Source organism: Cetorhinus maximus, chromosome 28 (assembly GCF_964194155.1).
Source record: "Cetorhinus maximus chromosome 28, sCetMax3.hap1.1, whole genome shotgun sequence".
NCBI lineage: Eukaryota > Metazoa > Chordata > Chondrichthyes > Lamniformes > Cetorhinidae > Cetorhinus > Cetorhinus maximus.
In genome coordinates, this window is record NC_135906.1 from 7,530,671 (window position 1) to 7,546,685 (window position 16,015).

The 16,015-nt window shown below is 45.4% G+C and overlaps 1 protein-coding gene across 12 annotated transcripts in view; it reads left to right on the top strand.

Moving 5' to 3' along the window:
• Nucleotides 1–16,015, top strand: part of pnpla6 (patatin-like phospholipase domain containing 6) — a 167,476-nt gene that overhangs the window by 86,016 nt on the left and 65,445 nt on the right. For all 12 annotated transcript variants that reach the window (XM_078531125.1, XM_078531129.1, XM_078531126.1 and 9 more), the window contains 7 exons: nt 2,004–2,081; nt 2,830–3,035; nt 6,320–6,451; nt 8,513–8,636; nt 9,740–9,853; nt 13,030–13,105; nt 14,445–14,591. In XM_078531125.1, the coding sequence (XP_078387251.1) occupies nt 2,004–2,081; nt 2,830–3,035; nt 6,320–6,451; nt 8,513–8,636; nt 9,740–9,853; nt 13,030–13,105; nt 14,445–14,591 (877 nt within the window). The remainder of the gene's footprint in view (nt 1–2,003; nt 2,082–2,829; nt 3,036–6,319; nt 6,452–8,512; nt 8,637–9,739; nt 9,854–13,029; nt 13,106–14,444; nt 14,592–16,015) is intronic.

Here is a 16,015-nt window from a genome sequence, read left to right on the forward strand (position 1 = left end):
GCTCATTCCTGGTTCCACTCCACACCCGAACACGATGTTGTGGCGATAACAAAGACCTGGCTCCAAAAAAGGATTCGACCGAGTACTAAATGCTCCTGGCTACAAGCTGTTCAGGAAAGATGGGGAAGGAGAGAAAGGAAGAGGGGTGGCAGCACTAATAATACAGTGCTGGAGACCAAGAGGATTTCCTAGAGGCACCAAGGGCAGAATCTATTTGGTTAGAGTGAACAAACAATGGAAGTACCTTTCCTACTGGGTGGATTCTATAGGCCATCAACGAGTGGGAAAGGTATAGAGAAGCAGATTTGCAGGGAAATTACAGAGATGTACTTGTACTGAAAGGTATTGATAATGGGAGTTTTAATTATCCTAATTTAGACTGGCACAATACTGTAAAGGGTAGATGGGGAAGTGTTTATGAAGTGTGATCAGGAGAATTTTCTTGACTTCTGGCCCACAAGGAAGGAGGCATTCTTGGATCTGGGGAATGAAGTGAGCTAAGTGTCAGTAGGGGATCATTTAGGGAGCAGTGATAATAGTATCATAGAGTTTAGATTAACTATGGAAAAGGACAAGGAGCATTACAGAGTAAAAGTACTGAAATTGGCCCTCCTTCAATTAAGTGGATTGAGAATGGACCTGTCCTGGTAAATTGCAATAAAAGATAGGCAAAGATGTAATGGAACAATGAGCTGCTTCTAAAGAGGAGATATTTCAGCTACAATCAAGGGGGAAATGTAGGACAAGCAAAGCTAGAGCTCCCTGGATGATGGAAGAGATAGAGAGGAAGATGAAGAAAAAGGGGGTGTATGTTACTTTGATAATCCAAGTAAGAACCAGGCTGAATATAGAAAGTTCGGAGGGGAAATGTGAAAGGAAATATGATGAGCAGAGTGTGGCAGCCAACATGAAAGGAATCCAAAGGTCTTCTATAGGCATATAAATAATAAAATGGTTGTAAAGAGGATCCACAAGGCCGATTAGGGACCAGAAAGGGGATTTACGCATGGAGGTAGAGGGCAGAAGTGAAGTAATGAGTACGTTGCATCTGCCTTTACCCAAGAAGAAGCTGCTGCCAAAGTCATGGTGAAAGAAGAGGTAGCTGAGATACTGGATCAGCTAAAAATGAGTAAAGCGAAGGGATTAGAAAGGTTGGTGGACTGGATGGGATGCATCCATTGATACTGAGGGAGGTAAGAGTGCAATCTGTGGAGGTACTATCCCTAATCCTCCTCAGGTACAGGGGTTAGGGCCAGTGGATTGGAGAATTGCAAATGTTGCACCATTGTTCAAAAAAGGCTGTAAGGATAAACCCAGCAACTACAGGCCAGTCAGTTTAACCTCAGTGAAGGGAAAGCTTTTAGAACGATAATCCGGTACAAAATTAACAGTCACTTGGACAAGTGTAGGTTAATTAAAGAAAGCAGCAAGGATTTGTTGAAAGTGAATCATGTCTTGTAACCACCCTATGATTCATACTATTCATTTTACATCTTCTCAAATGGTTTCTCCGTGCAGTCACCTCTGGTGCACCCTGGATTCCACCCTTGCTCTCCTTCTCATGATTTACATACTTTCGTTTGGTGTCGTGATTCTCAAGCACACGGTCAGTTGTCACGTGTGTGATGCCAGTGCCCGGTTCTACCCTGCTACTTCTTCACTTGATCCTATGGCTGTTATTGCATCAAGTCAAAGCTTCTTCATGCTTAATGTCACAAGCCTAAAGACAACCTTTTCTTGGCTTCCCACCTCCAGACTAGACTCATCTCCCATCCCAGTTGTCACCTCCAATGCATAGTTCAGAAATGTGGAGCTTTCATGTATCGGTTGACACCAGTATACCACTGAGGCGAAACTCTTCCAGCTCTACAACACCCTGTGCATCTACCCAGATACTCATCCTCTGCTTTCACTGCCCTAGTCACAGTGCAGTTGAATCTTCTCCAACACTGACCTTAATCTAAACAACTATGTTTAATGGTTATCTTCCCTTTCTGTCCTAGGATCCATCGCTTCTTAACAACCGTGTAACCTTGCACTACGCCAAACCCGGAAGCCTGCTGGCCCGTCAGGGAGACCAGGTGGGTACAATGACACCACAGAGGGTCTACAGTGCCGAGTGAGTGAATCCCCTGGTAGCGACGGGCGGTGGAGCATTGTAAGAAGGAAAAGAAAGACTTGTATTTATGCAGCGCCTTTCACAAACAGGGAACATCTCAAAAGTGCTGTGCAGCCAATGGAACATTTTTGTAATTTAGCCCCTTGTAATGCAGGAAATGCGACAGCCAATTTGTGCGCAGCAGGATCCCACAAACAATGAGATAAATGACCACTTGAGCTGTGTTTGCTCGTGGGATAAATATCGGAGAGGACCCTGGGGAGAGCTCCCCTACTATTCTTTAAATAGTGTCGAGGAACCTTTTATGGCGAGGGCAGATGGCGCCTGGATTGAAGGCCTCAGTCAAAAGACTGTTGCAGCACTCCTCCAGTACTGGAGAGTCAGCCTGGATTACAGGCTTGAGCATCTGGAGTGGGGCTTGAACCCACAACTTCCTGTTGCCAAGGCAAGAGTGCTACTTGCTGAGCCACGGTTGAGACATTTATCAATCTTGGAGTTAGTTTCCATGCTGCACAGATATTAATTCAGACTTCAGCATGTTGACACATTGTCAGTCGGGTTTTTAAAGAGTGAAGGAGTTTACGATATCTCTAATTGTCTTCCTGTTGATTACGAAATGCCTGTTGTGTAGTACCAGCTGTATTGTAGGGTGTTGCCTCAGCCCCTCTGGGCAGCATGGTGAAGTATGTTGTCATCTCTCCCGAATGCAGGATGTCAGTTTGCATTTCGTGCTGTCCGGCTGCCTGCATGTTTATCAACGCATGATTGACAAGGAAGACGATGTGTGCCTATTTGTGACTCACCCTGGAGAAATGGTGGGCCAGCTCGCTGTCCTGACTGGGGAGCCGCTGATCTTTACCGTCAAAGCAAACCGTGACTGCATCTTCCTCAAGATCTCCAAATCTGATTTCTATGAGTGAGTGTTGCCAGACGTTGGCATTTGACTAGTCGTGCACTCGCGTTGCCTCTCACTGTTTTGTGTCCTGAGCTATATGCAGGGTTTCTGGGAATGGGAAACTTCTCTGCCATGTGTTGTTGTTCCTCACAGGTTACAGGAAGAGCAGGTATTGTCAGCTGCTCAGCATGGCTGTAGGTATTCTGATCCCAGGGCAAGGTGGGCTTGATTCATGTTACTGGGGATACACCTTCCCAAAGGCTGGGTGCATTGAATATGGCAAAATCAGGGGTTTAAATAAAGGTCCCTAGCTCCTTGTGAGGGCCCCACCTTGTACTGAGAGTTCACCTAATTTGGGAGTATGGGACAGGAAAACACATGCACCCCAGTCCACAAACTGTAGCCGGGTAGGAAATCGTGGGCAGAGGGAATTGAGCAGCTCCTCAGTGCAGCTGATTGGAATAACTATCCTCGTAACTCAGCTTCAGTAAATAGTTTCCACCTTTTTTATTATAAGCAACTCTCTCAAGTAGTAGGGCTAGTTGAATTGCCAGTTGTCCTGTTGTGCGAGCTATTCTTGGCTAGTAGGTTTGACTGTAGAATTCTCTAGCCAGCAGGCTCACACCATACTTGTACCTCTCCAACTAAAGAAGCCTCTTTAAAGTAGTGGTGGGACTGGGGAGGATCGGGCTTCATGCCCCTCGCATGAATGTTGAGCGAATGATGGGCTCTGTCCTTGCGAACTCTAATACGCACATGCAGTACTGATTGATAGCCTCTTGTTGCGGACAGGAGGGGGTTTACTTAAAACAGCCCCGATTTCTTCTCTCACCACCCGTCCGTAAACAGAAAGATGTTTCAATTTTGATTTCCCTCTTTATAAGCAGTGGGGTATTTCCCACCCCCTCAGTTTTGGTGTGTCACAATTCCAGTAATTACCCCACAGCAGACTCGAAATGGAGTGAGCTCAGAGGGTTAGTTTATTTGCACACACATAAGACGTGGGAGGGGGTGTCGCTGCGTAGCCACCTGTCCATTCATACAATAAACGAGCGATAGAGAAAGAAATATTTACAGGGCCAAGCCACAGAATAAAGAATTATTGTTTCATGTGAGCCCAGATTCCAGGATCAAACGTCCAATGGTGAATTCCTTCACAGGTTAGCAGGCTGAACTGATGCTGGATAATTCTCTTTTCCAGTAGAGTTGACTTCCATAATGAGATGGGCATGCAGAGATGAATCAGTCTTGTAGGTGATGACATGGGAGTTCAGAAGTTCCAGTAGAAACAGTGTAGTTGGAGGTCAGGCAGTCAAACCTGGACAGAGCCCTTGTTCTATGCTACTGCTTGGTAGATGGAAGGTGGCAGACTGCTTTGCAGTACAGCAAAAGAGTATAAATCATTCTCCCAGCTAGAGGGTCATGTCACATTACTCGCACCTCTCCACTTTGGCTTTGACAAAGGGTGTATATTCCTTTGTCTGTATTCCTGAGATTGTTAATGTTCCAACCATTAAGAATTTGAATGGAAAGTTGCAGGGTTCTTTGTCCTAGTACATTACGGTGGCCTGGCCTGGCTAATGAAATGTAGATGACCTTTGTATAATTCCGTCAGAATTTTGCCTCCGCAGCCCACGGGGGTTGTTAGTGCAGCTTCAGAGATAACCAAGCGCAAGGTGCTGCCATGCTGCCAAATAGCTCTTATTGTTCGAGGGTCACAACCAGACATAGCTTCAGTCATTTTAAAAGGTCCAGTTTTAAAATTTTAGAAAGTAGCTATGACAATATATATATTAAAATATTGAATATGAGGTCTTAGTCCCGTTACACGCTGGTTATCGCTAAAATATGCTGCTGATGGGAATAGTTGCTAAATTAGGATTTAAATGGAGATATTTCCCACCCTTTTGTGTAACTGTTGTCCTATTTTATACATATATAAATATATATCTACATTTTTCACCATCTATTATATCACCAAATGTTTTCTATTTAGCCGTTTGCAGGTTATTTTACCCATTCCCCCTCTGGTGTATCTATATGTTCCCTCTCTCCTCTTCTCTGCCCTCATTCTCGCGCCTTGTTAAAATAGCCATTGTACCCTTCAGCACGCTAGGGGAGAACAGCTCAAACATCATAGCCTCTGAGTTCTTAATCTCTTCAAGCACGTAGAGAGCGTAAATATTTGTGATGCAGTCGCAATTGAAAGCTCATCAAATAATAATCCAGGGATTCCCAAACTATGGGTCATGAACCCACCCCCTTCCCCCCACCCCACCAAGCAGGGTCGTGATCTCCAAGACAGCAATGGCTGCTGTGGAGTGCGGACTGATTTCTGACAGCTACAAGGTCCCTTTTAATGCTTGCTTTTTTGATGGATGTGGCCTAATAGACTGCTCTCTGTGGCCCAATTGCTGCAGAAAGTGGCTTTGAATAGGTAGGTGTTTGTTTTCTTTTGGAGAAACGCTGCTATTTCGTCAACTCCCCCCACCATGCTCAACTCCTTTATCTCATTCCCCCCCCTACCCCGCCACCATGTCAACTACTAATGCCCCATCTAACTGCTGAGGCTCAACAACCGAAGCCTCCCAACGTCTCTCATCCTTCAAATTTTCACTCTGGGGGTCACACGAAGTCTGAGGCATTAAAATGGGGTCTCCTCATTAAAACGTTTGGGAAGCATTGCCATATTTGCTACTGAGTGACGGTATATTAATTTCAGAATGGTGAGATACATTACAGGTCATCGAGGAAACGTGAAGAAGGGCCTCTCACCTGGGCCCTGATTATCTGTCACCCTTTCCTCATTGACTCCCCCGGGCCTCAGGTTTAAAATTCTCCATCTTTGTGCAATTTCCTTCATGCCCTTGCCCCTTGCCTCTCTCTCTTTTTATCCTCCTCCAGCTCAACAACCCTCCCTCCCTACCTGACACCCCCAAATTCTCCATTCGCCGCACTCAAGTTTCTTGTGCATTTCCGCCATTAGCAGCGCCACCTGACTGAATATTCTTTAACACTTTCTTTAAGCCCCTTGCCAGTGCATCCATCGTTCATGAGTTCATTGGGCGGATTTGTCATTTTAGTGATCTGCAGCTTGACGAAACGCACTGTATTCACATCTGCCTGTAATTTTGCGTTCAGTTTCGAAGCCACATTATTTCCGTGTGATAACTGTCCAGAGATGAGGCACACTGCAGTGGATCCTGGGCAGCGTTACTATTCAATCCAGTAAGCTGGGATAACTGAGCGTTACTAGTAGTAAGAGTAGCGCAGTGCCTGATTTTTACCATGTGTTTGTTTTACAGAATAATGCGTGAACAGCCCAATGTGGTGCTCAGTGCTGCACACACTGTGGCTGTAAGAATGTCCCCATTTGTACGCCAGATGGATTTTGCGATCGACTGGATGGCAGTGGAAGCAGGCCGCGCCCTGTACAGGTAAGGCAGCACCAGTAATTTGGATGCGCTGTCTCGAACTCCCTGCAAACCTGCAGTGCCTTGCTTTGGTGCATATCTTTTACATAGAATTCCGTGGGACTAGACTTTTCTGTCAAAATAACAAATGGCACTTGCCCTTATTTATGAACAGGCACTACAGCTACTTCGAGTGCCGGGCAGATTAGGGTTAAAGTCAAAAATCCGTACATTGCTGCCCAGATCCTATCCATTAGGTTCATGAAAATGCAAACTCTCTGTCGTGCTCATATTGAATAAGAGTAAGTTGCTGATTTTGTGCGATCGATATGAACTAAACTCCCCACAGCAAAATAAGACTTGTTATTGCAAGCATAAGTACCCTTTTAATAACATGATGGGTGCTAATTACTGCTAAGCTGGCACTGAAAATTAACTCTCAAAATCTCATTCCTTCAGGTATTGACTTGAGATTTTAAAATTGTCAGTAGCTGGTGCTCTTTGTGTAAGTCCAGTACAAGGCCACCAATAAGTTTGCATATTCTGTAGACTGATAAAGATAATGTCCAAGGATCATTAGAATCTATGGAACTGATACCACCAAACATAACAGGAAAAATCATGTCAAAGAATTATATTTAAAAACCTGTCTCTCCTCTCCCGGACACTAAGTTTGCAGCTTGCTGTCCTCTGTAAGTGCACTGTATCCTCTCAGTCTCTGACATCAAATGCCATTTTCCTACTTAATACCCCAAATTTGTTAAGAGTATTTATTTTCTCAATACCTCTGTAGGGATCAGATCTGATTGTGTGTCCTTCAGTTTTTCATTCCCCCGCTCCCACCTCCCCCCACCCTCTCAGCCATCAGTGCCCACCTGAATTTAGATACCATAGTGACTGCTCCATAACGTGTGTGTCGAATTCATTCATTATTGTGGGCCAGTTAGTGATTTAAAACAGTGGTTCTCAAACATTCTTGATTGAGGATGCCTTTCCAAATAAGTTAGTAATGATGGATTCCTCCTCCCCGACACCTACCCCACTCCAACCCCCACCATCTAAATTCGGTTATAAACCCCTTGCACATTTGCATCCTGAATGTAAATTTCATCAGTGAACATTGATGAGGTGAAACAAAAATAGCTGGAAAAACTCAGCAGGTCTGACAGCATCTGCGGAGAGGAACACAGTTAACGTTTCGAGTCCGGATGACTCTTCTTCAGAACTGATGAAGAGCCAGACGGACTCGAAACGTTAACTGTGTTCCTCTCCGCAGATGCTGTCAGACCTGCTGAGTTTTTCCAGCTATTTTTGTTTTGGTTTCAGATTTCCAGCATCCGCAGTATTTTGCTTTTATTGTATTATATTGATGAGGTGAACCTTCCCTTTGGCTGAAAGGTGATCCTACTGGTTCAGCAACATTCCTGTTGACTACATCACCACACCTTGCTCTTGTCTGGAGTGGGGTTAGGCTCGGTGAACCCTGTTGAGAACACTGGCACTGTTCCTGTGTAATACTCCACTGCCCTACCTACTCACTGCACAGCTCCTGAGTGTTTCATAGTTTATCACCACCCTCCTTTGCTGTTTACCAGCCTGTGTGTGCTGGAATATTGCTGGCACACTGCCTGGTATGCGGCATTTTTGCCATCGGGGCACTGGCGGTATGCGGGATCACAACTTTGTTCCAGGTGCAGAGAAGCAAAATTATTTCCAGCAGCACATTCGAGATGGGCTTAGCCTCAGCAATGGGTCCTGCTCAAGTTGTTTCACGGACTCCCTACAAAGCCTGAATGGACCCCCATGGGCCCGTCGATCTCAATTTGAGAACCACTGATTCAAAAGAAATGGCCCCTTCATTTGCAAAAGCAGATAGCAGGAGTTGTTGGTGAGGAGTACCAGTGTGGCGTCCGCAGTGTAACTTAACCAGATGTGCCGTAACTGTACCTTCTGAGAAGTTATCCCACCACAAGTGAGATATGAATCTGAACAATAACCAGCGCTCATTCCAGATCAAGGCAGAGCAGTTGCCTTTGAAATCCACGGCTGGCTGATTCTCTATGACACCTTTGCTTTAATTTACAGGCAGGCAGACCGATCAGACTGCACCTATATCGTCCTAAATGGGCGGCTGCGGTCAGTGATCCGAAAGGCCAATGGCAAGAAAGAACTCGTAGGAGAATATGGACGTGGAGATCTGATTGGAGTGGTAATTAGTTCTCTTCCCACCCTACAAAAAGATTGCCTGTATTCTGGTTTTGCTGGGGGGTGGGGGAGGGAGGGGGGTCGCTAAATCAATGTAGGAGTCATAAAGGCAGCGGTCTCTCTCTGCTAAAATGGTTGAGCGGATCAGGATTTCCTAAACCTGACAATCGTGCGAAATTATCATTCACTTCTTAGCATCCCTGGCTGAACAATGAGCAGTTGAGCTGGTGGATGATGGGAAGCCTCTAGCATGACTCTTGCCATCTCCCCCGCCACCCCCCCAACGCCATTCACTTCTGGGGCTCTGCATGTGAACACCAAGCCCACACAGTGGGACAAATGAGAGCAGCAATCAGAGTGTAGTGAAAATACTCCCAATTCAAGAGGCTGCAAAAGCGAGGATTCTGCTTCAATGCCCTGCCCCTCCATGTTGATTCTGACCAGGAAGGGAAGCCCAGTTGTCTCCCAAATATAAATTTACCGAAAGATTTGAAGCACTGTATGCTATTCATGCAAGAAACGAGGCTGCATCAGATTTGAATTTGATGTGCAGCACATCGATCCTTTGGGAAGCGAATGGCCTTTTATTTAGAGCAAAGCTAAGTGATCCCACAAACAACGGATCAGATCTAAGCTCTGCAGCCCTGCCACATCCAGTCGTGAATGGTGGTGGACAGTTAAACAACTCACCGGAGGAGAAGGCTCCACAAATATCCTCATCCTCAATGATGGGGGAGCCCAGCACATCAGTGCAAAAGATAAGGCAGAAGCATTTGCAGCAGTCTTCAGCCAGAAGTGCCGAGGTTTGATGGGCTAACTAATGGAAATATAAATAGTTTTACTTCTCCTGTGCTACTGGATAAAAGTTTTGAAAACCATTTTGAAGAAACTGGTTATGCACCATGGTAATCACATTTCATGTGCTTTACTAAGACTGAATAAATCCCAGTGAGCTCGCCTGGTTATTGCGCTGGGTGTGAAGTGCGTCTGTTATGATGCACAAGGTATTGCAATTGTGTTAAGACAAAGCTGGATGGACCAAAGGGTTTTCCATCTGTTTGGAATTTAAAAATCATTTCACAGCTAAGCTGCTTTTTTTCATTTCAGGTTGAAGCCCTAACGCACCAGCCCCGAGCCACCACAATGCATGCAGTTCGTGACTCTGAACTGGCCAAGTTACCTGAGGGAACACTGAATAATATCAAGAGAAGGTATCCTCAGGTGGGTGTCAAAATTCAGACTGGCTTTCTTTATAGAGCACATGTTACTTCAAAGTACATCAAGCTGCTGACTATCTCGCTCCTTTTAGGAGAGTTCCAAATATCCTCTTGTCTCAGCTGTGTGCGTAGCTCTTTGAAATGGAGAGTTATTTAGAAATCTAGGCACAATGGCACAGAACATCAGAGAGTGGTTGCCTCACCAGTTCCACCACCGAGGAATTGAAGGCAGGTTGCTGCTTTGATTCCTTACCAGTGAGAACAGAAGCTACCAGGGTATCTGGCTAATGCCAGTGACTGCGTTCTTTGGGTTGTCCTGGCGCTTGGATATTTTGCAGACCCTTGGAGCAATTGGAAAGAAATAGGCTGGATTTCACGCTACTCAAGAGAACATCGCATAAGGTTGCCGGGAAAGCCATTACATTGTTTTCATCAGTTTCTGTTTTAACCTTGTTCCTCCTGCAGCCTTAACAATTGTGTGGGAGTGCATACCCACTTTACTGGGGAACGTACTTCAGCTGCAAGGTCACAAGGTTAGGTGGGAGACCTTCAAAAAGGAGTAAAGCTTACCACCAAAACCCATCCTGATGTTTTTGCTATGTTGATGGCCTCATAAAGGATGGCGTCAGATTATCTGTCTCCTTCATTCCTGAAGGGTGCTCCAGTTTAATGGGTGATACTGTACTGCTGGACTCATCTAGTGTGCTCAAGCCCCTGTCATGAACGGTTGGGTAACTGAAGATATATGGGTGGGGGGGTCACTTGAACTAGGGGATACAGTTTAAAAATAAGAGGCCTCCCTTTTAAAACAGAGATGAGGAGAAAGTTTTTCTCTCAGGGGGTTGTTAGCCTGTGGAGTTCTCTTCCCCCAGAAAGCAGTGGAGGCTGGGTCATTGGATGTATTCAAGGCTGAGTTGGACAGATTTCTGATAGACAAGGGAGTTGAGGATTATGTGGGGCAGACAGAAAAGTGGAGTTGAGACCACAATCAGATCAGCCATCATAATATCTAATGATGGAGTAGGCTTGAGGGGCCAAATGGCCTACTCCTTCTAATTCTATGTGTTCCTACATGTGCACTAATATTGCTTTTCAAAATTCAAGACCTCAAACTTGTTGATTGGTTGATACTCGGGATGCCTGTCTTAAATGCTGATTTATATTTGTAGTCCTGGGCCTGCAGGTAGATTGAAGGGCGCTGTGGTTTCTCATTACTTTTCAATGACAGCTAAGTCCCAATGGAGTTCACTATTGTGCCCAGTTAGCCACATACATGTTTCATAAGTCCGTGGTATTTTTCAGTCCATTTGCGAGGTCACGGCCCAAGATGTAGGTTGAGTTCTTGGCAAAAAGCAGAAACATCCTTCGGGAAGGAGGAGTCCTGTTGCTCCTTGAAGGGGAAATCCTCCTCACAGGAAGCAAGCTTCTTTGCGATACCTTTGAGGACTCAGAATAAATTATTAGTAATGAATAAATTTGGTGCTCAGCATTGGAGGTGAACTCCCAGCGCATCTAAGGTGAACTGTACACCTTGCTGTCTAGTATTGGGTCCTTCTGACCACACGGAGTGTTTATCATATGGTTAGTGAGGAAACTTAGAGATTTAGGACAGTAGTTGCTGGAAGATATTACCTAGGGGCTAAATATCAGAACATATACTCATATATCCTGGGGCTGGTACCCAGTATGATTGGGTTGCAGAAAGGCTGCTAGAAACCTTGAATCTCTACCAGTGGAACCATTGTTTGCGGTTGGTCTTTATCTTGCCGTGTTCAGGAAGATGGTAGTGATGCATTCACACTTTATAGTGAATTATGTTATTCAAAATGTTGCTCATAAGGAGATACCTTCTGACACCTTCTATTCAGATAGTAAGGGAGTACAGTTTGTCAGTAGTCTAATGACGACCATCTTTGGGTGGGGAGGAGATATACGGGGTCCTTTTGGGGTTTGAGGTGACTTTGAGGTGCCAAACCTGTTAATCTAGCAATAACTCAGTTTTAATCCCACATGTCTAGCTTGGGAATCAATTACCACAGCCAAATAGATCCATATCTCTATATCCATTCACCCACTACCCCAGTGCTCGCAGACGTGTATTGGCTGTAAGTACACCAGTCCCTCAAATTCAAAATCCCCCTTTTGTCTCTATGGCCTTGCTCCTCCTTATTTCTGCAGCCTCCTCCAATTCTCTGTGCAATTCTTCAAAGTCGTTGTGTTGCTCCAATTCTGTTCCCCTGTGCATCTCTGTCTTCCTTCAACCCACCGTTGGTAGCTGTACCTTCAGCCATTTACCCCCTAATCTTTGGAATTTCCTCCCTATCCATCTCTTTCTCTTTACCTCTTTCTCCCCTCCTTTAAGACACTCCTTAAAACCTACTCCTTTGACCAAGCTTTTGGTCACCTGTCCTAATGCCAGGAATGGAGTGCTGGGGATGTAGGCCTGAAAGAGCTTGCAGCAATGGGGCAGGGCAAGACTATGGAGGGATTTAAAGATGAGAACAAGAATTTAAAATGTCAAATGTTAGATGGGAGTGGGTGGGGAAGGGTAGATCAGTGAGGGATAGGGGTGTTGGGTGAGGGACTTATTGTGGAGCTGTGTACATACAGCAGGATTTTAGACAACCTGGAGCTTGTGAGGGCTGAGAGGCTACCAAGGAGAATGTTGGAATCGTCCAGACTGGAGGTGGCAAAGAGATGCATGAGGCAGAGGGGCTGAAGTCTGAGTGGAGAAGGAAGATGTAGAGATGAAACTCTGAAGCTCTTTGTGAGAGATAAGATATGGGATGTTGAATAGGTCACCTCATTCAGGACTGTGTTGGGCACAGCGCAGAATCAATGGAATGGCCAAGAGAGGTGATCAAGTGGTAAAGCTGGGTATTTTGTGGAAACTTAATCCCGTGTCTTCAGGGGATGTCACTGAGGGATAGCAGGTAGATGAGAAAGAGGAGGGGGAAAAAGGTGGATCCCTGAAAGACACTGGAGATGATACTTCAGAGCAGGGATTGAAAGCCATTACAGAAGATGCTGTTGCAATGTTTATGGATAGGGAGTAGCTGGATCACATAAACTGTTCGATAGGGAGAGTTTAGGGTTGATGCAACTCTAGTTTCCAGAATTCTGAAGACCTTTGTATGGCTAATGCTTTCATTATTTTGTTAAACTATTTCTGAATTGTAGGTGGTAACTCGGTTGATTCATCTACTGGGTCAGAAGATCCTGGGTAACCTGCAGCAAGTGCACGGGACATTTCCGGGTAAGGCACTTAGCCAAAGCATTCTGAATCAATTTGAACTTAAAATACTTGTGTCCAATTGGTTTCCTTTGATTCCTTTCCCATCTCAGCAACCTCCTTGAAACATAAGAACTGGTGCAGTATGACAGCCTGAGCTCTACCGAGAGCCGGCAGGTTTACCTGACACCAATCAACTGGTGCGTGGCTATCCAGAGCGCGGTGAGGTTGGAGGTGGAAAGTGTTTGTACTTTTGCCGTACAATATTTTGTTACCTCACAATGTCCTCTGCCCGCCTGAACTCTCTTTGAACCTGCAACTTTCATCTTGCTAAAACAAGATGTGGAATGGCAACAGCCAATTGAGAGCAAATGATTGTGAGGCTTTTATGAAGTTGTGCCTTGGGACTCTTGAATAATATTGTCACCTGTATAGAATAGAGGTTGGGGGACCACGGGGGACTGTGATAATTCCATCAATGGGTGTAGTAACCTCCTTCCAAACCTACAACCTCTACTGTATAAAAGGACAAGAGCAGCAGACGCAAGGGAACACCATCAGTTGCAAGTCCCCCTCCAAGTCACAACATCCTGACTTGGAACTATATTGCCAACCATTCACTGTCGCTGGGTCAAAACGCTGGAACTCTCTCCCTTACAGCACTGTGACTACACCACATAGACTGCAGTGGTTCAAGAAGGCCGCTCACCACCACGTTCTCCAGGAAAATTGGTTTGGCAAAAAATGCTCTCCTTGCCAGCGACTCCCACATCCCACGAATTAATCTCCATCCCCACTGTGAATAGCTCAGTAGGCAGATGATGAGATTTTTGTTTTTATTTTTGTTTTTGTTTTGGATTTCCAGCATCTGCAGTTTTTTTGCTTTTATGATAAGATTTCAGCTCTGTTCCTGTTAGACTTTGAACTCTTAAATGGACAGGTTAATTAAAGCACAGCTCCCCCTGAACAGAGAGCAGTTTTTGCCCATATCTTCCCTTTGTACTTACTAGAATAGGGCTATCAACACCTAAGACGCTCGCTCTTATTTTACTAGAATACATTGCTCTGTTTGTTTTAAGACCGAGGTTTCTCTGACCTAACAGCATCGTGATGGTGGGGGCTGAATTGTAACTCAAAAAATTTTCAGGAGGCACAGGAGGGTGTAAGTGGGATGAGGCTTCACTCCTGTTGTGAAGAGGTAACAGCCGGAGTGGTGTTGCTGTGTTTGTCACAGATAGCATGCTGCCACAGCACATCCCATCTGGGCTGAGGAGACCCCCCATATGTTTATTTCACACTCTGTACTGATGTAACTTAAAGATGACATAATGAGCTAGCCCTTGCGTGTCTCAATTCTTTTCAGGCACTGGTATTGGGCTGTCAACAGCTAGCAGCGCCGACGTAACAAACCCGACCAGTAACCTTTCCACTGTGGCTGTGCTTCCCGTCTGCAATGAGGTGCCGATTGCTGCCTTCACCATGGAACTGACGCACGCACTCAACGCTATTGGTTAGTGGGAGTCCCAGGTTACCTGAGCCTGTGAAATATGAGCCTATGTCACTTGAAAAGGCTTCGGGTTTAACCTGCACATTGATTCAGAATACTGTCAACAATAAAACAGTGCACCTTCGGGGAATGCTTTTTTATTATTTATTCACTCACTGGATTTGTTGCCCATCCCAAATTGCCCTTGAACTGAGTGACTTGCGTTTAAGAGGCAGTTAAGAGACACAACCACATTGCTGTAGGTCTGGAGTCAAATGGAGCCAGACTGGGTAAGGGTTGCAGATTTCCTAAAGAACATGAGTGAACTATTACTCAGACCAGCTTTCAATCCCAGATTTATTGGATGAACTTAAATTCCAGCAGCTGCCCGGGTGGGATTTGAACCAAAGTCCCCAGGGCATTAGCCTGGGCCCCTGGGTCACAAGTCCAGTGACATTTCCACTATGTCATCGCCTCCCTCTAGGACATTATGAATTAAACTAATGATCAGTTCAGGTTTAACCTTTGTTTCAGTGAACCTGTTCTAGCTTCCTAAAACGGAAACATAGAAACGAGTGCCTTCAGCATGGCAAGGTGATCGTTCTCTGGCCACCGAAGGCTTTCAGCCCCCAACCACTCAGTTGAACGATTGTGCAGAGATGCAGTGTGTAAGCGAGGGGGAGCCATCGAGTAACTCTGCTTCGCTGGTTAAGGAGCTGCTGGAGCACAGTGCGCCTGGGAGCCTGGTTGTTCATTAGCCACTTGGATTCTATGGCTTGCATGGAGAGAAATGGAGCTCTAATAAGACCATAAGACCTAGGAGCGGAAATTAGGCCATTCGGCCCATCGAGTCTGCTCCGCCATTCAATCATGGCTGATACGTTTCTCAACCTCATTCTCCCTGTAACCTTTGATCCCCTTACCAATCAAGAACCTATCTATCTCGGTCTTAAATACACTCAATGACCTGGCCTCCACAGCCTTCTGTGGCAATGAATTCCATAGATTCACCACTCTCTGGCTAAAGAAGTTTCTCCTCATCTCTGTTCTAAAAGATCTTCCCTTTACTCTGAGGCTGTGCCCTCGGGTCCTAGTCTCTCCTATTAATGGAAACATCTTCCCCACGTCCACTCTATCCAGGTCTTTCAGTATTCTGTAAGTTTCAATCAGATCCCCCCTCATCCTTCTAAGCTCCATCGAGTATAGACCCAGAGTCCTCAAACGTTCCTCATATGTTAAGCCTTCCATTCCTGGGATCATTCTCATGAACATCCTCTGGACCCTCTCCAGGGCCAGAACATCCTTCCTGAGATACGGGGCCCAAAATTGCTCACAATATTCTAAATGTGGTCTGACCAGAGCCTTATAAAGCCTCAGCAGCACATCCCTGCTTTTATATTCTAGTCCTTTCGAAATAAATGCCAACATTGCATTTACCTTGCTAACTA